This window comes from Centrocercus urophasianus, unplaced genomic scaffold (assembly GCF_019232065.1).
Source record: "Centrocercus urophasianus isolate 14NV4802_14NV808 unplaced genomic scaffold, USGS_Curo_1.0 seq_10, whole genome shotgun sequence".
Taxonomy (NCBI): domain Eukaryota; kingdom Metazoa; phylum Chordata; class Aves; order Galliformes; family Phasianidae; genus Centrocercus; species Centrocercus urophasianus.
Genome location: NW_024884142.1, coordinates 17327439 through 17352854, shown reverse-complemented (window position 1 = coordinate 17352854; position 25416 = coordinate 17327439). Strand labels below are relative to the sequence as shown.

General features: G+C 35.8%; 1 protein-coding gene across 3 annotated transcripts in view; it reads left to right on the top strand.

Moving 5' to 3' along the window:
• HMGCLL1 (3-hydroxymethyl-3-methylglutaryl-CoA lyase like 1) overlaps positions 1–25416 on the top strand; it is a 98851-nt gene that overhangs the window by 43353 nt on the left and 30082 nt on the right. For 2 of the 3 annotated variants that reach the window (XM_042819468.1, XM_042819459.1), the window contains exons 2-7: positions 2467–2544; positions 3450–3557; positions 7434–7529; positions 9054–9202; positions 19245–19308; positions 23391–23579. In XM_042819468.1, coding sequence (XP_042675402.1) covers positions 2467–2544; positions 3450–3557; positions 7434–7529; positions 9054–9202; positions 19245–19308; positions 23391–23579 — 684 coding nt within the window. The remainder of the gene's footprint in view (positions 1–2466; positions 2545–3449; positions 3558–7433; positions 7530–9053; positions 9203–19244; positions 19309–23390; positions 23580–25416) is intronic. The other variant, XM_042819477.1, reaches the window with a different exon arrangement.

Below are 25416 nucleotides of genomic sequence, written 5' to 3'. Positions count from 1 at the left end.
TACTGATGACAGAAAAACAGGAGACCATGTCAGTACCGCACTGGATAGCAGACAGGAGGAACTGGGTGATCTTGAAGACAAAGCAATAGAATGTAATAGGTGAAATCAGAAATAATGTAATGCAAAGCAAGTCTTTCCTGGTCTGAGGGCCAAGGTGTTTACTCTAAGCCATTAGTTCATTAGCATGAAGAAAGTCAGGATTTGTCTATAGCGCTGCCTTGAATTTCCATTTCGTGACTTGTCCTCAAGAAAATCAGCCTGTACCCTGTCAGTGTTGTGGTCAAGAACAGAGTTTAAATTGGGACTGACTGATGAGCAAGAAGGCTACAGAGAAAATCAGATACGGTATGCCTGTAATATCACAAGTGGAGAATATAAATCAATGCTGGAATGGCTTTCTGCAGCACTTTGTCTTTTTGAAGTTCACTTTGTCTTTGTGAAGTCCGAGGGCTGTAGAGCTCCACTTGTCCACTGGTCGGCCATGTAAGTGACTACAACACATCGTACAGTGAGCATGCTTGAGCTGTTCTGTAAGAACAGGTACAACTCCTCCATTCAAACAGAAGTTTTACAACAGTAGGAATTGAGCAGGATTTACAGGATTTGGCCTAGGAGTTGAACATTTTTGCCACCGAAGTTTTATGGATATTTTTCATGCTCTAAATTAAGCTTTGCATTATCTATTTTAGCTCCTTTTTTTTTTTCCTTTTCTTTTTCCCCCACTTTTTTTTTTTCTCCCAGTCACAGCTTCTATTCACAGCAACACTGTGGCATTTGTCTTGTAACAAGAAGGATCTATAATCATGAAATAACCCAGATTTATGCTTGAAGCTGTGCCATATTTGTGAAAATAACTCGAGGGGAAAAAAAAAGAAAAAGGAGGAACAATATACAGCAGATGTGAAGGTTTTACCTTCCCATTTAAGTAGGTTTATACTGTCAGCGAGTGTGGGCTTAGCACAGCCTGACAAAGTTTTAACTTACCAGATGTTCCACGTGATCAAATAGATACTATACAGCTGTTTCCCATTCTTTTTACTGAGCTCAGATAAATATACAGTAAATGCTCTGAAATACGTTTATTGTATTTTGGCCAGTATGTCGCCTGTTACTGTAGAGAGCTTCCTTTAATCCATGGGCGCTGAGAAGGCGGGGGAAAACCAAAGGTGCTGTAGAAGTACGGTGCAGATGGCTCATTTTCCATTGCTGTGAGGAGGAATTAGCAGCACTTTGATTCAAACTACACTGATGCTACTAATAAGGAAGGGATGAAATGCACATTTTGAATAAGACCACTGGTCTCACAACATTCATGTGTGGCACAGATGAATTCTGTGGGCTGTGCTTGGTCTCTGTGCAAACTCAGATTCCTGTGTGCAGGGTTGGTCCCCCGGAGCTGACAGCTTCATGGATGCAGCAGAGTTTAGCTGCCAGGGGAGGACATGGTTGTGAGAGAGCTACTGTCCCGCAGGTAGCTTGCAGTAATCCCATCAAGGGCTTTAGCACGAATTGAAGACACCAAATAAGATCCTGGATTTAGTGCAGTATAGAAAACAGGGCACCTCCAGAGCTTCTGGTGGGGCTGCCTGTATTCTTCATCCTGTCTGCTCATCCAGGGGCTGGCTGCCTGCCCGAGGTTGGCCATTTGATTTGTTTTTTAAAGACACGCTGCATTTGGGGGTCAAACTAAGCAACTACTCTGAAGTGTTTCAGGACTTCAAGGCGCAGGTTACATTAACTGCCACACCTGTCAACTTGATTCAATAACAGAGCAGCTAAATAATAAAAAAGGAAGTTTCATTTCCCCTCACCTGCTTTTCTGCTCTTGTTTCTCGTTCCTCCCCCTTCAACTCCCCATGCTCTCCTTAGCCCTATAACCTTACTGCTGCCTTCTTTCCCTCCTTTGAGCCTCCTGCTTTTTGGATCTTCTCTTACACCTGGAAAATTCCTCTTGTCTACCAGGGGCCTTCCTTGTTCCCCTTTAAATCCTTCTTTAAAGCCTTCATCTTCCAGCAGAGGAATTACTTTCATCTTTTACTAATAATCTCTTCAACATTTCTTGACTTCTTTGCCCTGTTCTTTTCAGATTTATAGCCTAGTCTTGCAAACCTTTACACAGAAGTAAGTGTTTGGTTAAATTGAGAACATTCAGGTAAAAGTTTAGAGGATGGTAACACTTGTTTGTTGGGAAGCTTTTAGGAATGGGAATATTTCTCACTTTGTAAAACAAAATGTTCATTTATGGCTTTCTGTATATTCTCAAAATAAGCATTTTTGGCCTCAGAGTAGCTGTGGAACATATATGTCAGTAACTTCTGCTTTTCATTCCCTAATTGAAGGTGTGGAACATATTCTCACAGATTTTTTTTAAATTCACTGTTGACAGTATGACTTTATATCTGGAATAACAGGAGAAGTGCAAGCTGTGCCTTTTATTTTAGAGCTCTTCATTGTTTTGTGTTTCAGGAATCCCAAGTATCTGGACTGCCGGAGTACATAAAGATTGTAGAAGTTGGGCCAAGGGATGGTTTACAAAATGAAAAGGTAATTTCTTTTTTTTTTTTGCGTACCTTGACATGGATATCAGTTTCTTTTCATTGTGTAAAATACGTGTGTCATACTAATCATATTTCTTCCATTTTATAGAATATAGTTATGTATATTAATAACTGTCTTGCATAGAATTAAAGCATGTTACTGTTTAGCCAAATGTTAAATTGCATCACCTCTTGCAATACTTGATTAAGTAGCCTTTATTTTATTCCACCACCTTTTTTTCCTCTGGATTTTTTGTCAGCTAATCACATTCTGTTATAACAAAACACTAGCTATGCTTGTAATATGGAACATGCAGGTATATATATACAGTAGGAACAGTATGATAGATTTTGTCATAATTCCTGAGGAAATGAAATTATTGCCTAAAGGAGTATAGGGAGTATAGAAGTAAATTGAAAGGGACTATTTAAAACACAGTATGTTTGTCAAAACCCAAACAATAATCCCTTTCATAAGTGGGTGGTTAATCTTAGTTATATTGTTACTTATATAAAAGGTTTTGGTAGAGTTAGTAGTACTCCAGAATGGGAGAACAACTCTGCCTCAGTTGTGGAGCTTTTATTTTTTACCCCAATATTTCTCTGGTTGGACTATTCTCTGTTACAGTTTCCTTTGTTGCTTCTTCTCCAGGCTGATGTGAGGACAGATCTATAATCAGTTATATGGAAGTGTTTCCTCATTTTATTTTTGTGGTGGAAAAAATGGAGTAGAATCTTGTGTACCATCTAGTGCTTTCCCTGAATGTCAGCTTCCTCTCTCAGTAAATTGCATAGTACAAGTATAGTTCATTATTTTATAACTCATGTATGGATTATTGCTAGGAACATGTCACTTATAAAAATGTCTTGCTGAATGAAATGCTTTATGATAATATGTCTCCATGTTCACAGGTGATTGTCCCAACTGATACCAAAATAGAGTTAATCAACCGGCTTTCTAAAACAGGCCTTCCAGTAATAGAAGTGACCAGTTTCGTTTCATCCAAATGGGTGCCTCAGGTATGTAAAATCATCACAATTTCTAATTGAAATTCACGTGTCATTCCATGCAGTGGAGTTTTCCAAGAGTACAGCCTGTATACTTATCCACGAAAGTGGAACTGGGGTAATACACTGTGTCTGTAAAATCAGATATTGTTGTCTGATGCTGTTTATGCAGTTTTCACGTTTTATGGTTTTATCTAGATTACTGAAGTTGAACTAATTATCAAAATGTAGTCTCAATGCATACACATACATATATAAACTCTACACACCTTTATCTATCTTTATGTCTTTGTCTTTGTCCCACAGCGTATTCCAATGAAAAATAACAAGCTGAAAGTATTTTTATTGTTTTCAGCTGCATCCATTGAAGGGCTTGTTGGAACATGAAGGTTTTATAGCTTCAAATTATAATCTAATGTTAGCCAGAGCCACGTGTTGCATGCCCTGAGGTGGGAGTCACCTGCAGTGAATACAGACACAATCAGTGTTAACAGTTGAACAGAAGTTCTGCAAAAAACTGGTTAAATTCATAACTCAGTAGAGTGAAAGAACAGCAAGAACAGATTGCTCCAGAAGGGAAAGGAAACCTTGATCCAAACACAATAACCAGAGGACCAGAGGCTGTAGCCTTGTTGACAAAGGGGTATTCCAGCAGTGCCCAAGAACAGAGCAAGGTGGGTGAATGTAACCGGGGGTGGCACATACTGAGGCAAGTCTATGGTGATTTGACAGTTCAAGATAGGAAGTCGTATCTATCTGAGACATAGCCAGAATCTAGTCAACAGGTACATGGCCAAGCATGGGGTTGGTTGCTCCACAACTGTGCTGTTTCTCCAGCAGGGAGGCAGAGTAGAACCTCAGCTTTTGACCGAAAAGGGAAATAGTTTTAACAGAGCTGTTTGGAGTATCCTCTGCTGAACCTTCTTCCAGCTTTTTCTTGCTTCCAGCTTTCTTGTTTCTTCCATAGCTGAAATCTTAGATATCATCGTCGCTCCCAAACATAAGAAATTTTCTAGAGGAAGAAAACATAGTTACAGAACTTGTGCAAACTGGGGAATGTTCCCTAGCACCAAAGCAAGGCAACTGACTCTGAGATTCCTCTGTATACACAGAAGCATTTGAGTATTTGTATATTTAGTAAGGACCACACGAGTTATTTACAAAGTAATACATGTGTATAATTGATGTGAGAAAATATGCTAATTTTTAACATTTTTATTTGCACATCTTCTGTTAAAATGTATAAAAAGTTTGTCCAATTGAAGCTGTTGAGAATGTGTCCTGCATTCCAGGCTTTCATCTGAGAAAAACATGGTATGGTCATACTTCTTCTTGTTCTTGAGATAGCAGAGCAAACTGGCTATAGAGCACACACGTATTTATTTCAGTGTTTCTGGGATCATCAGAGAGGAACCTAAAGAAAGGATAAGAGAAATATAACTACAGAATATCTTGGGTGGCAGTGTACTTTCAGTTTGTGTTCGTTAAAGTGCCTATGCTAAGTATCATCAATCTTTGCTGCTACAGCAACAGAGAATAACACAAAGATTTTAAGCATGTGAAGGAAAAGTCTAAAAAAAAAAGAGATGGACTTCTTCATTTCCTGTCTAATTATTTTCTTCTCCTATCAGCCATTAAGAGTATCAAATTTAGTACTGATATGACAGTTTCAGAAAAAGTGAACAATCCCTTTTTATCTTAAATCCACGTCTGAATGCTTTATTTTAATGACTTAAGTTGTGCTTAAAATGTTTCTTTATTTAAAAGATAAGATTGTGTTGCTTTGATAGGAAGTGCAGTCTTGACTTTGTCTTTTCTTTGCTCCTTTTTATTTTCGTGAGTCATGGGAATGAAATTCTTGGTTATGTTTAGATTACTCATTCACTTATTTCTTTTTTTGGTATTTTTGAGCTTTTTATAGTTTCCCATCCACTTTTTTTTTTTTTTTTTTCCCAGAGATTCTGTTGCTGAAAAAATGCTAAAAGAAGTTCCACGGTAGCAAGTAGCAAGATGCCATGTAAACAGGATCCCCACACCTATAACTTAAATGGCCCAAAATTATAAATACCTACCATCAGAAAGCTTATTTTTAAACACATTTGGAAAAGAAATGTTTTATTGCAATTTAAAATTTTCTAACGTGCAGCATGTGTTAAAATGGGATTTTACTTACAGGAAAAATAGTAATGGGACAAATGTACTACATAAAGTATTATTTGGACCTGGCAGTTTTATGCAGTTTGAAACTGTGTCATTTTGGTTTCCTAATATATTTTAAGTTGGGCTATAACTTTAAAGTGTAGAATTACTTCCAACATTTGCCATTTATTTAATCATTTTAATCATGCCATTTATTTAATCATTTAGTTTTAAACGTTCTCCTTTGCCCTCAGAAATTTTATTAAATTGTGGAGTGCAAAATTGTTCTTAAATAAGGAAAGACAGAATGTTTTCTGTAACTTCATCAGATATGTTAATTATAAAGACCTATACAGTTTACATACAAGCAATTCCAGAAATTTACTTTGTGCTATTTTCTTGATTCCTGATGAGAAATAAGTTGTATCAGTCTATAAGACATTCTGTACGTACCATGTACCTACTTCTTTACAGGCACACGTTGGTCTTACACTGGAGGAAACAGGCATGCATATTTCTGATGTATTTAATTCATCCATTTTCATAATAGGAAACCAGTCATGTGAGATTCTAGGTTACTGGTAGTATTGGCACTTAGTAACCTAGAATATACTTAGAATTCACGTACTGCAAACTCTCATTATTTCACATCTTACTTTTCCAAATAACAAGTAGTGAAAGCTTCATAGTTCATGTATTTTTTCATATAGTACTCCTAAGTTGACTCTGCACAAGCGTGAAGGTAATCAGAAATCCAGTTAAATATTTAAAGTACTGTTTGTTTGGAAATTTATGTGAAAACTGATGTAAACAGCACTTGAAACGTATGTAGATTGAGTATTCTAAAACTCAAAATCTGAAAGATGCAAAGTAGGAATTACTTGTGTTGTTAACTCTGTTGTTTTCAAATGTGGGCAACATTAAAAAAAATTAATTTTCTCCCACTTTTTCAAGAAATAAATTGTCTAAATAATATACAGTTTAAATAAGTCTTTGATTTTTCTTCTTGATTAATACATGGAGCTATATGTAATCTCGAGTGAGAAAAAAGCGTATCCTGCAAGGTATGATTTCTCTTGTGAGGGGAGGCTAAGGAAAAAAAATGCTTCAGTAGGTGTTCAATAAAGTATTGTTCTTTGACTTTTGTTGTAATAATTTTTTTTTTTTTTTTTTTGGAAAGAAAGTCCCAAGTATATTAAAATGTTGCACTATGCAGAAATTTGGATTTTGCTGTATTTTTTAAGAAAAGACTAAGCACTTGTTCTTAGTCTTTTCAAATATGCTGGTTGCAGCATTGAGTAAGTTCAATTGTTTTCAATTTTGTGAAGTCTCATTTATCTCATATCTGATGTCTCATTTATCAAAGTGCTCCATTTTCAAGTTTTGGATGGTTTTATTCTGTTGATTTCACCTATGGAGTCCATCAAGGTAGGTTTAAAGTTGCAGTAACAATCAGAGATTAGCATCATAAAAAATTTGTCAGTGTATAATGCATTCTTTTTTTTTACATATACATGTAAAACAAAACACTACAGAATTTTTAATCCCAGTTCTGTATTCGTGTGGAACTGAAATGCTTGCAACTCAAATACTCAAAAGTTAAGAAATACAAGAAAAGACGTTTGTGCAACCTCAGTTTAATCCCTGTGCTGTTATTGTTTTCTGCGAATGGTACACCTGAACTAGACATTGTTTTTTTGCTTAGATATATAATATAAAAATTAGCTGCAAATTATTTATGTATTTTAGATGGCAGATCACAAAGAAGTAATGAGAGGCATTGAGCGGCATCCCGGAGTCCAATATCCTGTTCTCACGCCTAATCTTAAAGGTTTTCATTCAGCTGTAAGTGCATTTGTAGAAGACATTTACAATTACCTCCTCCGTGTTTTCATTTTTTTCCTTCCCTAATTTCTCACACCAGTGGAAATATCAATCAGTCCTTGAATATTTGTATAAATGATATTTGCACAAAAAGGAGAACTCCTTTTCCTTCTTAAGCTTGTTGTCTCTAGAAAAGTTTCTGCAGAATTTTTTCTTATTAGAAAGCAGTGAGTGAATTAAATGAAAATGGTTTAGAGGAATGTGTTAGGTTCCTTAAATTTTTCATTTCATTTCAAAAGTTCTTAACTGTTCCAGTTCATACAGAGTAAATATTCATTATGTTAAGACTCAAAATGGTGTAGTTCAGTCTTCATAAAGCAATGCTTATTGATAGTTGTCTTCACGTTGTTTTTTTTTCTGAAAATGTTTCATGCTTCCATGCTTTGCCTTGATAGAGGACAGGCATATTTGGAAGGCACCTGCTTTGCAGATGGACAGTTGTGGTGTCCAGACTACAGTCTGTCGTTCAGTTTCTATACCACACATGTAATCTCTGTTAAGTAGAACTCTATACATAAGTGAGTCAGTTACCAACAGTCAGCCAGCTTTGTCTGCAGTGGCAACTTGTGTAAACTAAATTAGATCTCTGCATACCCTGCTTAGTGATATAGTGAAGGGAAAACAAAAACAAACAATAGTTGCAGGTGCAGGTGCATACTCTGTCCGTTCTTGATATTTTTTTATCCTTTTATTTGAAAGGGTTTTTGTTTCTGTAGTGGTTGCTGAAGTTAAGACATCCCACAGAAACAGCAAATAAAGGGAAAAGTGAGCTGGAGAGAGAAAGCTACTAGTATTTGTACCAGAAAGTGAGAATTAATTAATTAGCTTCAATGTTTTCTCAGTGTTCTGATTTGCCTCCTTAGTTAGTTAGTTGATTAATTGAGTACAAGCTCGGGCTAATCACCCCTTCAGTGAAGCTCACACATTGACATTAGGCATTTTCTAGGCTGGTATTTGCTTTGAGGCCTTTTCTCAGCGGAATCCAAATGCCCTCTTTGTGTTCTCAGCTATGACACCAATACCAGTGGAGCTCTTGATCGTGCCAGTCAACTGTGTCAAGGAAATCTTATTGGTTACTGCTGCTGCTCTATGTACTTGTGGGTCACAGATGTTGTGAGAATGACTTCTTGGCACTGACAAGGAGCTGACTTTGTACGGAAGCTGAATGTTTCAGAGATGTTATGCGATCTTTACTTTTGCAAAAAATGAAATGAATTTTAATATATATTTATGTATTTATATTTTTATGTGTGCATGATTACTAAGAAGAAGGAAATTTGTCATAGGACAATGCACTCAACGTTTGATTTGACTGATTTGTATGAAATAGATAAAAAAAAAAAAAAAGTAATTAAACTTATACTTCAGAAATAGAGAAGACTTATAATGTACTTTAAAGTTCCAGAAGGTCTTAAGGAATTAAGTACTTAATCTCATCTTGTAATGTAGCGTTATAATTCTGTTCTGTTGAAATGTATTTTTCAGATTGCAGCAGGGGCTACAGAGGTTTCAGTATTTGGTGCAGCATCTGAATCTTTTAGCAAAATGAATATTAATTGTTCTATTGAAGAGAGCATAGAAAAATTTGAAGAAGTTGCTAAGTCAGCAAGAAATATGAATATTCCAGTGCGTGGGTAAATATAAAGATTCTTAAATATTATAGAATTTTTGGAATACTGTTACAAGTTTATTTTTTTTAACAAGTAAAAAAGCATACTACCATACTTTTATGTAATAAATTAATGAAATAATAGCCTTTACTGTGATACTATTTTCTTAAGTGAATATATTTAGTAATTTTGTTCTGTATCTTGCAACAATTAGTGGCAACTAGATTTATCTGGAAATTACAGTGTGTATATACATATCCATTTTATTATGCAGTTTTTTTTTATCATCACCGATGACAGAAAAAAACGTATTTTGTGTTGCTGAACCTTAAAAAATATCCTGAATGCTTTTATTTTATAGTAGTATTCATACACTGTATAATCAAGGTATAAAAATAATGAAACAAATCCATTCCTAAAGAAAAAAATATTTTTCATGGAAGTTGTTGTGAAAACTTGGAGATCTGGAGCATATACAGTATCTACTGCGTGAAACTCTGAAATCTTCCAGTATTTCTCTTTTTCTAGTATATTTTCTTTTAAAATTTCAGAATTCCTGAATGGTAGTGGCCTTTTGACAATCTTCTCCATTTCCATTTTCTGTTGCATTACATTGAGCTTCATATCTAAGATTGTTTGTGAACGCAAAAAACATTTGTATACATGTTTCAAGATGAAACTCAACACTGGGATTCATTGAGGAGTGCTAGTCATGCAAACTGCTTCAGACTCAGGAAATACCTGGAGCTGAAAAGAAGTAGATATCTCAGAGAGTCAGTTCTTGGAAACCTGCATGGGAATAAATACTGAGATCTCTCTTTCCTTCAAAACAGTGAAGAGAGAATGCTACTGTGCACTTTTTGCACAGCGCAGTGTTTGCCTTGAGAAAAGCTTTTATAATTTATCTCATACCTGCTTATGTCCTTTTTGCCTGGCCTGGTCTGGCCCAATTTGGATGGACAGTCACTTGGATAGAGAAAAAAGAACCTAATTAAGAAACAATAAAATTGTAACGGAGTTTAAATACTCCCCAACTAGCGGCTAATCTCTTGAGTCAAGCTTTGCCTTCCTGAGCAAAGTCTCTTATAAGAGGTCTGTTTAACCAGTCTCTGCAGCCGCTGTTTGCTGTGTTTTTCTGAAACTGAACTCTGAGCTGAGAGCATAATGAGTGACTTAAGTTTTCCAGGAAGACTAAGCTCAGGGATTAGCGCATGTCAAGCAATGTTTTCTCTTTCGTGTTCCTGTATTTCACTACCAAACATCAAACATATGGCCCAGTAGAGCCAGCCAGCAATCAAGGGAGTCCTCAAAGCTTGTGGATTGCATTGCGTATATTTTTGGATAGCTACGGGTGTCAACAATTGAACTTTCTGAAGATGTAAACTGCAGGTGATGAAGAAGCCCCCTGTGGTGGACTCTAGATTGATGTTGAAGCTTAAAGTGGTAATTTATATTCTCTGCACTAGTTTGCACATGCTTAAGAAGCTGGAACCTGCTGCTTTTTTTGCACAGAGTACGCAAACAAAAAATCCCACACAGTATTCCAAAATGAGATGATTTAACTCAGAGAAAATATAATCAGATTATGTATATATTGCATTAGCTTTGGACTTGTGGAGCTTTACACTGCATTTAATGACACAGAACAGAATGTGGAAAAGATAGTCAGGAAGTGAAATTTTAAAATATCTTTAGTAGAAATATTCACTGCAATCAAGGCAACTTTTTCCTGGAGGTAAAACAATCAACAAAGTTAGTTATCAGAGCTTGTGATTTATGACCTTGATATACTAATCCCAATTTAGCTGCTATTAAAAGAATTAGTGACAAATGAAATAAATGTTATTTTCCCTAAAACATTTTAATAACCTTTGCAAAATTCTCTGAATGCTAGAAGAAGCAGACCTTTGTGGTTTATAAAAATTACAACAGGTAGAATGAATGTATCAGTAGTTTTTGTGATGGAAAGTAACATAAAGTAAAGCTGTATAATGTAAGGGCAAAGATTTGCATTCTGTGCATTGAGAATTAACTTTTTGTTTTTAATTAATCTCTTAGAGAACAGCTACATCTGAAGAGCTGTGGCCAAATTCCACAGCCTTTACACATGCAAACGTCCAGGACTACGCATTTTGGTTTCTGATATAAATGTTGTAGGCAAAATATTTTGTTTTAATTACTTAGGTAATAAAAATATGCATGAATTGTGTTTCTATTAATTTCAATACAGTGATTGTTTCCTTTCTAAAGAACTATTGTTGTTTAAAGTGTTATTTATTTTCAGGAAATGGATAATTTAGTGTCTTGCCCTAAGTCCTTATTTGTGCAGTTGAAAAATACTTTCAAAATAATTTTAAGGGGTTCAAATTTTATTTCCCATTTTTACTGGCAATTTAGACTTTATGTATTGAGTGTAAATCACTGGCAATCCTTGAATCTTATGAAAAATGCACTCAAATAGTTGAAACTAAATGTTAAGCTTTTGCATGTCTTACTGTTGCTACAGCTGCACTAACATTGACTCGATCATCATCCAGAAAATTTATGTTGTCAGCTGTCACGTTAAAAATCTGTAGTGTAGTACACAGTTTTCTAAATGTTTACTAAATTAGTTCAAATGTTTATGAAGAATTGAAATCTTGCATATGGTCATAGAAGTTAGACAATTTATTAGCATCATAAAGGGGTTTTAATTTTTAGTTTTTGTACATGTATAAAAACTTTACAATAACATCTGGGACACATTCTGTGAAGACACTGTGCCAAATCAGTGTTATGAACTGTGTGGTCAGTTAATGACTACTATGTGTATTTTGCATGGGACATGGCACAAAATATATAGCTGGTTTTAGGATTGTATCTTTTAATGCCTCATTCAGGTACTATTACAAGTATCACATCTTTTTCTGTGATTAAAAATGAACTCAAATAATCCAGGATTATTGAAAAATTGTGGCACATGCTAGTTCCAAGTAGTCCATTGGATTGTGTTTTACTGAAATTGAAATTTTAGTGTAAGTGTAGGTATAGTGAGAAAGTTAAGCAAATTCTGGCTAAGCCACATTCTTTAAAGTTAATATAGTACATAATTTGAATAGAGAAATTGCAGTTATTGCAGTAGAGAGCCTTTAGGAAATTAACGAGTTTCTCATCCACGCTCTCCACCTCTTTTCACAAATAGCTCTTCAGTTGCTACTTTAGTTCTGTGACAGTGAAGCAGTATTATTCATCTGAAACGTTTGGTTCTGTGTAGGATTGTGTTTGTCCTGAAGAAAATTAATGGTGAATATAGAGCTGAAATGTTCCTTTTTTTTTTCTTTTTTTTTTTTTCAATCTATCAAAAAACACCTTTCCATGACCTGTAATTAAAATCTGTACGTATGTCACAGTCCTGAAAAAATTCCCTGTGAATAGCCCTTTTGGACTATTTGCATGTGCATGTGTAAATCTGAGTGTGTATGCGAATGTTTAGAGTTTCAGCGTTGGAAGAACAGATGGAAATGTTTGCTATAAAATAACTTCTAACTCTGGAAGCGTTTCCTTACAAAGCTGCTGCTTCATAAATTAAAGCACGTGTAATCACACATTAATTCTAAACTGATGTATATAATTCCTTTGTTTATAGTCTATAATTTTTAAGAATGAGCAGCAGTGTCCCAAAGTTCACAATATGGAAACGATTATTGAATTGTATCAATATTTGGCAAACACCCATGTTTGTATGGAATTCAGTGCCAGTTGATACACTTGAAATTTAGGAATTTTTTTTTCTATGGCACACAAATGTCATACAAACAATTACACAGCAAAATTATTCAAATTGTTCAAACAATACATTTTTTTATTATGTTATAATAAAATTATCTTAACATTAAGATTTAAACGTGTATACTTCCTTGTTGATCATAGTAAATAGTTATTATTGTACATCTATGTTAATATAAAAAGTAAGAAGATACAAAATAGTACAAAACCTAACAGAAAGAGTCAAGTTTAATTTTCTTCATTCTGCTAAAGATATTTGGATTTATTCTGGGGGAAAAAAATGGGGGGTGGGGGGGGTGGGAAGAACACATTGGTATTTTTTTTGATATATTTTATGGCATGCAATTCCAGAGATGTTTATTTTTATAATGAAACATTTTGAGTATCTGAAACTTCTGATTTTCAAGACAATTTGATCTTAATAATTCAGTTCAATAATGCCATTTTTCCACTTTTGACAGTTTACCTTAGATGCCTTAATGCAGGACATTTGGCTGGCCTTACAACACTGTACCCAATGAGAAGTACTATGAGATGAAACTCCGACAATGCGGTTTTGCACAGATCAATGTGGTTTAAAGCTGTGTATATTTTACCAATAAAGACAGGAACTTAGAATTCACATTTTTGGCTTTTTAGAGTACTTAGGGCTAGACTACATATGCTTTTACTGAATTGCATTAAACCCTCATTGTTAGGCCAGATTGAGAGTTCTTTGGCATAGCCACAATTATATTAATAAGAGGGTGATTTGTATTGGTATCACTGCTTTAGAAAGTTAGTAATAGTAGCTTAGCACGTTCATGTCGCTGTAAGTGAGTCTTATGTTTGAGACTGTGGGAACAACAAAATGTAGACAAGCATTTAACAGACTTGGAAGCAGTGCATTTTAATGTGTAAATGGTAAACTAGTCTACGGGGTTGTACAGTATTAAGCCATCTGGTCACAGTCCCCTGGAGAAGTTTGAGAATCCAGAAACTGTTAGGAGTTGGGACTTGGTGCATTTCTCTCTACTGCGCAAAAGTTAAGAAAATAATGAAGGAACTGTTATAATAATTCCATCATGGTGGATGATTACACAATATTAGAAGAGAGATTTTCCTTAAGAACCATGTTATACCAATTTGTACTCATCTGTTTGGTGCCAGGAAGATAGGAAATATTACTGTAGGGCCGGAAGTGTATTTACTTGTTTCTCTTATTTCTCTTCTCTGAATTTAAGCAATCCCTCTTCATTACAAGTGGTAGTGTAAAATTAGATATAATTGTTTGTATGAAATTATAAAATAGATAACCAAGCAGTGCTTGGTAGTGTGTTATTGATTATTGCTTGAATAATTAGTCATAGTTGCTAACCCTGAAATGGCCCTTCAGTGTAGTAATAGTATTTTGTTTTTAGAGAGGTTGAAAAATCATTCATAGAATTCAGTGGTGTTTTCTGGACTTTTTTTTTTTTTTTTTTTTTAAGTACTAAAAAAAATCCTGAACTTATTTACACATTTTGAGGCTGTCTTGGAGATTTTGTTTCTAGAACAATCTCCTTTCCCCCCTCTCTTCTTTGTATTACCCTCTCCTTACAGTAAAGATTGTGTGTTTCTAACAAATGGCTTCCTTTGCAAAGAGACAGAATATATCAACCTTAATATTATGAATTTACCAAATGATAGGCATATACATTTTAGCACGAACATCCAATAAAAATAAATACATCTGCAGTGAACATGGTAAATTATATGCGAACTTACACTATAATAATAAACAGGAAACAGCAGCATCTGAGTCTGCAACTGGCTTCTCAGGAGGCTCTGTGCTTCCAGCTGTGGTAGCAGCTGTGGATCTGGCTCTTGAACTCTTGCTGAAACAAGCTGACAAAGGTCTGATTACAACATGGAGTTGAGTTTCTGCTTGGATTCATTTTCATTTTAACACTTTGGTTATGAAAAGTTTGTTCATTTACCCTGTTTGTGGTTTTGTATCCTACATTTCACAGTCATTGGGCTGGTGTGGTGATTATCACTGCTACTAGTCACCTTGATCTCAGAGATTTTATACTGTCTATAGCATTTGTGGAGCACAGCAATTTAGTTTTGGCTTATTGGAAGAAATTGAAAACTCTCTTCCTCTTCCTTATCCCTCCCCATCCCCAGAGGCTGTTCAGCATTTTTGTCCAAAATATTACACAGTAAATTTGTTGGGTTTTGTGTTTTAAATTGTTGTTATATGCATAGAAGGCAATTTAGGAGAAACTCAAACGATCCTCACCTGCAGTGAATTCTGAAAAAACATGCAAGAGACTGGGCAAGCTCTGCCTGGGGATGCAAGTAGGGATCTTTTTATCACTTTTTTTACTAAAGGAAGTAATTGGTCTCATAAAACCTGAGTGAGAAAAACAGCATCTACCTGTGTGTTCCTAAGGTGGCTTTGTAGGTAACTTCATGTATTGCAAGTTCTTCTTTCTGCTCCCAATTGCTTGAGTTCTTTTAGTGATAGCATGCTAAAGACACAGTTAAGCTACTAAAATGCCTGGCCTTCATTCAGCAAAGATTTAAGCACTTATTTAGAATTAAACACTTCCATTGCAAATTCTGCTTTGTGAACTCCCAGATATGTGCTTCTGCTCATATAGTGAGGAGTGTCTCTGGTGAATATCCTGAGACCAAGACAGTCTTTTTCATTACAAATTCCTCTTTTCTTTCAGTCTTGCCATCTTTTGTAGAAAACAGCTGTATTCTCTAACTTAAGTGAATCCCCAAATTAAATCCCAGTTGTCTCTATAACTTATTGCACAAACTCTTCCCTCTTTTTCCCTCTGCTTCTTTTCTTCACACAATGTCTTGCTTTTTCTCATGTGGAAAAATAGATACACTGTGCTCTTCCTTCTGTCATTCCCCTTCCGTAATCTTTTCTCCTTCTCCACTGGCGAGCAGCAGGAGTTTCTTGTCTAGTTTCCATCTGTACCCCTTCCACTTGCCCCAGTGACCCCATGTTCTGTTCTCCCTCTTATTTCATCCCTCCCTTATTCTCTTTCTTAACCTCTCGTTGTCCTCTGGCTCTTTTCCACTGCAATATAAGCAAGCATTTGCCTCTTAAAAATTGCACCTTTGACCCTACTTGGTTCTTCATATCATATCTCATTGCCTATCTCTCCTTCATTTCTAAGCTCATTGAAGGCGCTGTTTATAATTACTGTCTGGAGACCCTCTTCTGTGATTCTCTCCTGTAACTCCTACACTTTGGCTTCTGTTCCTTGCTTGCAACTGCAACAGCTCTCACCAAACTCCCTGATGACAGGATCTCAGAAACAGTAGTCTATCTCCATTCTTCTTGCCTTGTCAGTAGTGTTTGCTGCACTGGACCAGGCTCTTCTTTAAATGTGTGTCCTTTGTTGCTTCCTGTAGCTCGATCTTGTTAATTTTCTTCTTTCTAAGCAATTCTTTCTATGTTCTTCAAGGTTGTCTGCAATTTGAAAGGGTGTGGGTGGAGGTCTTAAGGCCCTTGCCTTGACTGGATTCTTTTTTTATGCCTTAGGGATTATTTCAAATACCGCAAAGAAAATGTAGCTACCAAATGTATCTGTAGATAACAGATAGGTTTTAATGTTAAGTTACCTCCTCTTCCTCGAGCTTATTAATTTGTGTATGTGTTTTCACGTGAGAGATTGTCTGTACTGCTGCTAGCTGCACCAGCCCTTGCAGGCATCTGTTCCAGCTTTTTCTATGGATTACTCAAATCATGTCTGTTTTCCAATGAGAACATAACAACTTGTCAAATGAAATTCATGTTTTATATTCTCTTCTAGAAATGCTTATCCTGATACATGCATTTCACTATTTTACGGTCTCAGGCATTTCATTCCTTTGTCATTGCTGCCTATTGAGTCTCATTTATGTTGATTCTGTCCTTTCTTCATAGAATCCCACTGCTTTTTTGGTAAGAACAATACCAAGAAATTTCATGTAACCACCACGTTTTTAATTGCAAGTCATTAAATGAGTGTTTTTGACAAAATTCTACCAAATCCTTAGTGTTTATCCTTGACAAACTGTACTAAAAACAATTATTTCATTTTCCTTAGATCTTTGCTCTCTATGGTAGGAATTCCTTTACCTGGCTAATTTTTCCCTAGTCCCTATTTTCTCCAGTCTAATATTGAATATAGGGTGCCCAGTTAGATTATATTTGCTGTATTTTCCTTGTTTAAAATTTCATTCTAGTTACAATGGTGGAAGCATGCAGAGAGTTCATAATCTCAAACAGATTTGTGCATTGTAGTAGGCAGATTCCTTAGGTCACGACATAATTTCATACCCCAGCAGGCCCAGCTGCATTATGTGAGCTCAGGCAAGTTTCTGCTTGTTGATGGGAACTACAGGGAGTAGTAGTTCCTTGTTCTGTAGGTACCTTTTGGCCTGTTTTTACTTCTGCTTGCCATATGCCATTCAGGATGCCACTTGTGCAACATTATAACTACAAAATGCAGGTCTTAGTGATCTAAGGTGCTAAGGTGCTAGTAACATGTAAATTATACATAATTAAAGTGAATGTGTAAATACGTACTGTATGTTTTGTATTTACTTTGTACTAGTTTTGCCTCACTTCACAATGAGTGCCGTGGTTGATATTGCAAATTCATTTCGTTAAAAGTCTGTGTGTTTGGTTTGGTTCTGACATTTGTCATGTTTGCTATCTTTTGAAAAACTCTTTGTATGCAGACAAGAAAGTTAAGGAAATTTTCTCCAGTTGTTTCTGAGTTACATGTTTCTGAAAAGCAGAGCAGTGCTTAACTGTTAAAATTAGCCACTGTTTTATATAGATAAGAAAATTTGGAATGTTAAAATTTAAATGGTGACAACTAAATTGAAGGATATTTATTAAAGTGTGTGGTTGAGGTTGAAAAACCTGGTTTTTATAATAATGTAAAGATAATTGAAATCATGCCTACTGGGCATTTGGGTTAAAATTACAAGTAGGATATAATTGGCCCAACCACTTTTGTGGAAATAAACTTTCTTTTCCATTTCTTTGTCAGGGCTAATCAAGGTTTTTTTAGGTTCAGGATCTGCTTCATTCTCACTGCAAGTTCTAATGTGCCATATATAAATGAAGGATGGAATATATTCCATGCATTAAAATGCCGACATTTTTTCACAATTAGTTTTTGCCTGTTTCTCATCCTGATTTCACATTCTATGAATCAGTTTCTCTGTCAACTGCAAAGAAAAAACATGTATTTTACCCTACGGATCTTGACTACATACAAACTGGCATCTTTTCAATCTAGTTTCGTTATACAGTGTATAATTTTGTGTTATATTCTTCAGTGCTGAGGGAAAGGAAATGACAGGGGATTGATGAAGGCTCTTGTTCTCCTATTAAGCAGTTGAGTAACCTCCCACTGGGGCTGAGGCTTTGCCTGTCTTTGAAGCTGTTGTAAATCCCTCTACAGCAGCACATACTTTGATTTTTGAATGGCTGTTTCTGGTTGGTTTAATCCTATTCTTAATCAATTTAAGATAAACAATTAGAAATAAAATTGAAATTTCATGGCTTTTAATTGTTATTGAGAAAAGGAAATTTAAACCCAATTCTACATTATCACAGCATTAAGACTGAACACTGAAGATTCATCTGTGGCTTTCAGTTTTTGTGCTTTGTGGAATAGACAGCTGCTGAGAGACACAGTCTGGTTACTCGATTTCTTCTTGTCCCAAGCAATGAAGCTGTAGTTCTCCTGGGGCACTGGGACAGAGATGCCAGCACAAAGGGCCAAAGCTATCCTATTCACTGCAGTTCCAACTACTGATGAAGTGGTGAGGTGGTTTTAAGTTGCTTATGTCCTTCTACTGCTCTCTGTGATCCAGGTAGCAGGCACAAGGAAGGAAGTGTTAGGATGCTTCCTCTGAATAGCTTGTGTGGGCCAGGCAAGGCAAAACTTGAGTGGACTCTTGTAACTTACAAAGGAAATACCAAGAAAAACTGAAGTTTCCTGCAGCAGAGTTAACTTGGCTGCATTGCCAGTGCTTTACAACTTGTAACATACATTGAGCATAAATAAAACTATAAAGTCTTTTTCTGTGATTTTAAAAAGAAATTTGGGAAACCTGCTATTTTCATCTAATGTAATTTTAACTTTTCATTGAGAACTTTATTCTACATTGACTAGCTTAATTGTTCAAAATTATATTTAAGCTTTTTTTTTTTTTTTTTTTTTTTTTAAATGTAGCATGGACAGTTACAGAAATGCATATATAGAACAGAACAGAACAGAAGCATCTTTGTGTGTTGTTCTTTTTACTGTAGGTATGTTTCTTGTGCATTGGGATGCCCATATGAAGGAGACATCACACCAGCTAAAGTGGCTGAAGTAAGAGTGAAATTATGGCTTTTCTTTTTAATGAAATTAATATATATTTGAAAATGTCTGTAAGTCATGTTATCTAATTAATCCTAAAAAAGATCTTCAATGAATAACAGGAGACACAAACACAAAATGCAGCTAATACTAAAAGTGGGTGCAAAACATCACTATTTTTTTCTACCATCTGTGGTCAAATCTAAGGAAAATTGTGTGTTTTGATTGTTTTCAGTCATGAGAAAATGTATAATGTACTATTTCCTTCAACAAGGAAACACTTAAAGAAGTAGATCCAAGCACATGTGTCAGTGTACCAAGTTGTATGAGATGATCCACTCTACGCTGGCGAGAGTATGTTCTTACAGTCAGTCAGCAGAGTCACAGGTAAAACTTTGTGTTTTGGCATGTGTCATACAAATCACATGACTGACACATGAAATCATGCCCAACATGATTTTCTACAACTTAACTCATGCTTCTGTGATAAAGTACAGCTCTCTCCACCGATTTTTTTCCATTTTGGATAAAGGACAATGAAGTCCGGCCTTTTCTTTGCTAGCAGAGCTAGCAGACAGAAAAAACTGGAGAGTAGAACACAAGTGTTACATTTTTCAGGAAGATGCAGAGTGCACTGAGGGTGACATGAATTTGAGCAGCACAAGGCAGAACGCAACTTTCCTCCTGGAGAAAGATTTGTCTTCTCTGTTACACTTAATCACCTATTTTTGATGATTTAGCAAAATCTGCAAAGCACTTCTTTTTTTGGTAGCACTAACAGCTAGTCAACATTAGTCTGATTTATTGTGTTCTCCTTGTGTGGCTTTCAGGTCCAATTCTCATGCATCTTCTTCTGGTGTACATTCCAGATGGAACTTGTGATAATTCTGCTCCCACAGCAGCCACATGATACTTGAACTCTTTGAAAAAATAGCTAAATTGGAAGGTACTCAGTATTTCTAAATTAATTGGTTTTAATATGAAGTGAAAATTAGAAGTGACGCAGCTTTACTTAGAGCGGTGATGACAGATTCAGCTGTGCTGTTGGTAAATTGCTTACTGCAATATCATGTTCCCCAACAGGCTTCCTTCCATGTGTTGCTTGTTTTCTTAAACTAGGTATTCTCCTTGTGCAGAAAAGCCCCTTTTCAGATTTACAGTGAGAGTGCTATCTAACATTCCAAACATGCGTATATTTACATACACAGCTATCTTATGTCTAAATCTTAGTATGTGACTTTTTGTGTACCTTTACACCATTGTGTATGAGTTTAAGAATGAAAGCTTCCTCATTAAAGTTACTAATTCAGGCCATGATTCAGCAAGCATTCATGTTTTTATAGAAATATCTGATTAGCTGTTAATGGATTTTATGTGAACATCTACACTCATTCTTTGCTGAACCAAAATGATCAAAATTACTGGCCCTGTTGCTCAACCTGTCAGAGATCTGCCTCTTGGGTCATCATCTTTTTTGGGATGGGAGCGTCTGATTGTGCACGGTAATCAACAGCTATGATTGAAAGGTCTATGCTATTTTGATGCTGTCATGAGAGAGCAGATTTTTTTTTTTTTTCAAACAGAAGCTTTAACTGAAGCAAAAGCAATTAGCAGAGAGAGGTGGATCATCAACCTACATGCATTTCAAGCTTACTCGGTCATAACTACTTTACAATTATTTACTGACTCCAAGCTTCATATGCATATAGAATACATCTGGTTCATGCATATAGTTCTTTATTTGAAAGTGAAAAAAAAACAAAACAAAACAAAGCATTTTTAATGTATTAAAATAAAACTAGATAATCTGTTTTATCAGTCTGCTTCTTGGAATAGTCTCTGATTAACTGTTTTCCATATAAATATTTATTAAGAATATTATTTATTCATATTGTTATTAACTATGGAGTAATTTCCATTCACTGATCAGACTACAGAAAATGTACTTAATCTTTTTTTAACATTGTTTTATATTATTGCAGTTTCTCTTGCATCACAAAGACTGCAGAGTGTTTTTTTGTTGTTACTCGCTTAAAAGTATTAGTAACTAGACTAAGAACTTTTTTATTAAATTTAGGAGTATAGTTTTAGATTTTCTTTGCAACAGTGGAATTATTCACATGCCTCTGGGGTTGCAGTGTTGGGTCACCAACTTCCATTTTGATCAGTGCTTGGTGTCAGGGCAGTACTCCCAGAGGGAGCAGCCCAAGGCTGATGCAGAGAAAAACTCTTCAGTAGTGCAGAACACAACTGTCCAATCAAAAACCTATAACACATTCTCAAAAATATATACCGAAAAGTTACAAAATTTTATAACTAATGAGCTGCCTCTTAGTATGGTAGATTAGAAAATTCAGCATGAAAAACTCATTCATTTCTTAAGCATGCACATTCTTCTTGAAACTAAACATGTTTCTCTTATGTCTCTAAGGCAATAATGAGCTCAGCTTGTTAGCAGAGTTTCCTATTTTCTTCTTTCAGGACTATATATTCAGGGAGCTGCAGACAGAAGAACTCAGCAAAGGACTGAAGGGAATCCAATAGGATTTCTAGCAGTTGATATACTCTCCTGGTCATCACTAAAATGCTCACCTATAAAATGAATCAAGCATGGAAAAGAATGTGAAAACAAACAAAACAAAAACTGATGTTTGGGGACTAACTGGGGGTAATTCCCCTCTAACTGCAGTTGATCCATTTTGTGTTAAAACAGCAGTCCAGTTTAAATGGATCCAGTTTATATGCAGTGTGTTGATGCAGTTAGAATTCATTTTTGCAATCTGGTGAATGTCCCTCCTTTTCTTAGGTATATATGGAATATATATTGATAAGACCAAAGGATTCTTCGACTGTAAAGCAGGAGTTTTATTACATTTGCAATGGTCGTAGCACTTACAGGCTTTAAGCAAGACAACTCAGACCACTTGAACTTCTTTTTCAGCTGTTCTTTGAATTAAGTGAACAATGATATTGATCCAGTTCTTCTGGGACTGCTAACGCAGCACTTTGTCAGCTTCCTCAGACATATTCACAGCAATCCTGCTGATGAAGTCTTGGAATTAACAGCTAAGAGCAGTGCAACCAAAGTTGTCTTGGAGAAGAGTCATGTTTTTTCGTTTCTAAACAGTTGATGTCCAGATCAGGATTCCTCTCCAATGGAGGGGCCTGTTGGGATCGCTGATGCACAGTGGGAAATGCTAAAGGAGGCAAACATACTCAGCACGTGTAAATCACTTGAAGCCTTTTCCAAATAGATTTGACAAAGTTAAAATAGGAAATTCCTACATTCAATTTCTAAAGCAATATATTTGGTGCAAACATAATTGCTGCTTTCTTGTGTATGTCTCTCCTCGTGCAAACTGATCTCATATTTACACAGTGAACTCAGCAAAGACATAATTCCTGAAACATTTAGGGCACTATTTCTGTAAGAACAGCAACAAGTATGGGGTTTTGTTTGTTACTAAAAGAAAAAAAAATAGGATTTAAACACTTGAATATTAATTGACTTACAGTTTTGCTTTTATTTGTATTTTAATGAATGGCTTCATGAAAAGCAAGCATCTTAAAACTTCAGTTTTCATTGATATTTTCAGTACCAAGACAAAGCCAAATCAAGCTGCTTAATTATTTACTGTCTTAACTAAGCCACATGCTTGGTTCTATGTAGTAAGCAAACAAAAAGGCAGATCTTTACCCTACACAGTTTGTAATCTGGAAAGTACATGGAGAAAAACAAACAGCTGGGAAGTGCCCAGAGAGAGGAAAATGCTGGGAAAGGGTTTGACAGAATCTTAGTTCACAATGTAAAGTCTATCTTATTTAGATTATGTGGGAGAGTCAGCAGTTGTTGATGGATTGCTTGGCTGGTTTTTCCATATGTAGAAACGGACCTATAAACTTGAAAAGGAGAGGATCTATGGGATGTTCTTCTTGAGGTGCAGTTTTGAAGAATGAATAGAGGTTTTCTTATATATAGGCCCACTCATTGTGACTAAAACTAAAACTGTAGAGAAGTACTCTTTTTAATGTATATTCTGGACCTTATTTTCACTCTTTCATCTTGATCTCTTGTTGTTTCTGTTTCTGATCAGGTGTCTAAACGTCTGTACAGTATGGGCTGTTATGAAATCTCTTTGGGGGACACAATTGGTGTGGGGACTCCTGGAAGTATGAAAAGAATGTTGGAAGCTGTTATGAAGGAAATCCCTCTGAATGCCCTTGCTGTTCACTGCCATGATACATATGGGCAGGCGCTAGCCAATATCCTCACAGCCATACAGGTAACATGGGTTCTTATTTTAAAGTCATGATAGAAATAATAGCTTAATTCAAGTAAAATTGTTTTTAAAAAATCTTACCTTTAAAGGAGAGGAGCCACTCATTAAACTTTCAGCAACTACTGTTCACTTTTCAAACTGTCTACAGGTATTGTAGAATCATAAATCCTTGGAGTTGGAAGGGACCTTTAAAGATCATGTCATCCAGCTCCTCTGCAAAAACCAGGGACATCCACAGCTAGATCACGTTTGTCATAGCCTGGTCCAGCCTCGCCTTGAATGTCTCCAGGGGCAGGGCTTCCACGACATCTCTATGCAGTGTATGTCAGTGACTTTAACAGTGACTCTCACTGTTTCCTTATATCCAACCTAAATTTGCCCCTCATTTGGTTTCAAACTATTTCCTCGTGTCCTATCACCGCAGACCCCACTAAAGAGTATGTCTCCTTCTTTTTTGTAGCTCCCCTTTAGATTCTGAAAGGCTGCTATCAGATCTCCCTGGAGCCATCTCTCCTCCAGGCTGAACAGCCCCAGCTGTCTCAGCCTGTCCTTGTAGGAGAGGTGTTCCATTCCTTGAATCATTTCCTTGGCCATCCTCTGGATGCGCTTCATCAGGCCCATGTCTTTCCTGTACTGAGGACTCCACATCTGGATGCAGTATTCCATGTGAGGCCTCACCAGTGCAGAGTAGATGGGCAAGATCACCTCCCTTGCATTGCTGGCCATGCTTCTTTTGATGCAGCGTAGGATATGGTTGGCTTCCTGGGCAGTGAGGGCACATTGCTGGCTCATGTCCAGCATGTCATGTCTGGACTGCCCTCACAGCCCAGAAAGCCAACCATATCCTGGGCTGTGTAAAAAGAAAATTACTGCTTTTGTTTTTGAAAAGCAAACAAACAAAAAACTACGGCTGTAAAAAAATTAGTACTATTTTTTTTTTTCAAGAAAATGTCAAAGCATTTTCTGCTACCTTGCATGAAATAGAAAGTTCTGAATTCTGATATTATCTTCAATTCCATACAAAAACACTAAGAAACATTGATGATGAATAAATTCCATTTATGTTGCATGAATGAGAGAGATAAAATACTTTTTATTCTGATGTCTCAGATTCCACTTTTTTTAGGAGCGTCTATACATTCATTATTCATTAAACTAAAATCTCTGTTTTACAGATACATCTAAATATAAAACAGAATAATGCATTATTACATATTGATTTCAGATTGATAAGCCTCAGTTATTGACAGTCATGTACACAGAATGGTATAGATAATTTTTTCACACTTTCAGTATGCTTTTATGTTTATGAATTTCATCTTTCAAGCAACTTTGCACCTTGTTCAATCTTATTTGAAATTCATAGGTAAGTTATCAGGAATACTTAATTTCCATAACAGTTTTTTGTTTTGTTTTGTTTTTAAATAATATAACAATACAAAAAATAGACTACAAATTCTAATGGAATTTTTGTAAGGATAGCATCTTAATGAAAAATACTTTCACAGGTACATGCATTCCTTAGGAGAGCCAGTATTGTTAAGTTTTATACTTAATGGCACTTTCTGCTTCCTTGCAGTTCTTGGTGTTACTTTTAAGGTCAACTTTTCTTTGTACTGTCTTTTTGTTTTGGCACTGCTCTTATTATTTTGTTTAGAAAATAACAGCATCTTATTAACAATGTTAGTGATAAAGGCAACAAGAAAGAACACAGAAGTGTTTCAGTCAGCATGAGAATCTCTGCAGGTATTTGATTAAATGCTGGATGACAAAATCTGATTTAAAAGGGTTCTAACATAGTATGTTATTATTATTATAGTATTCATTATAGACCCTGACT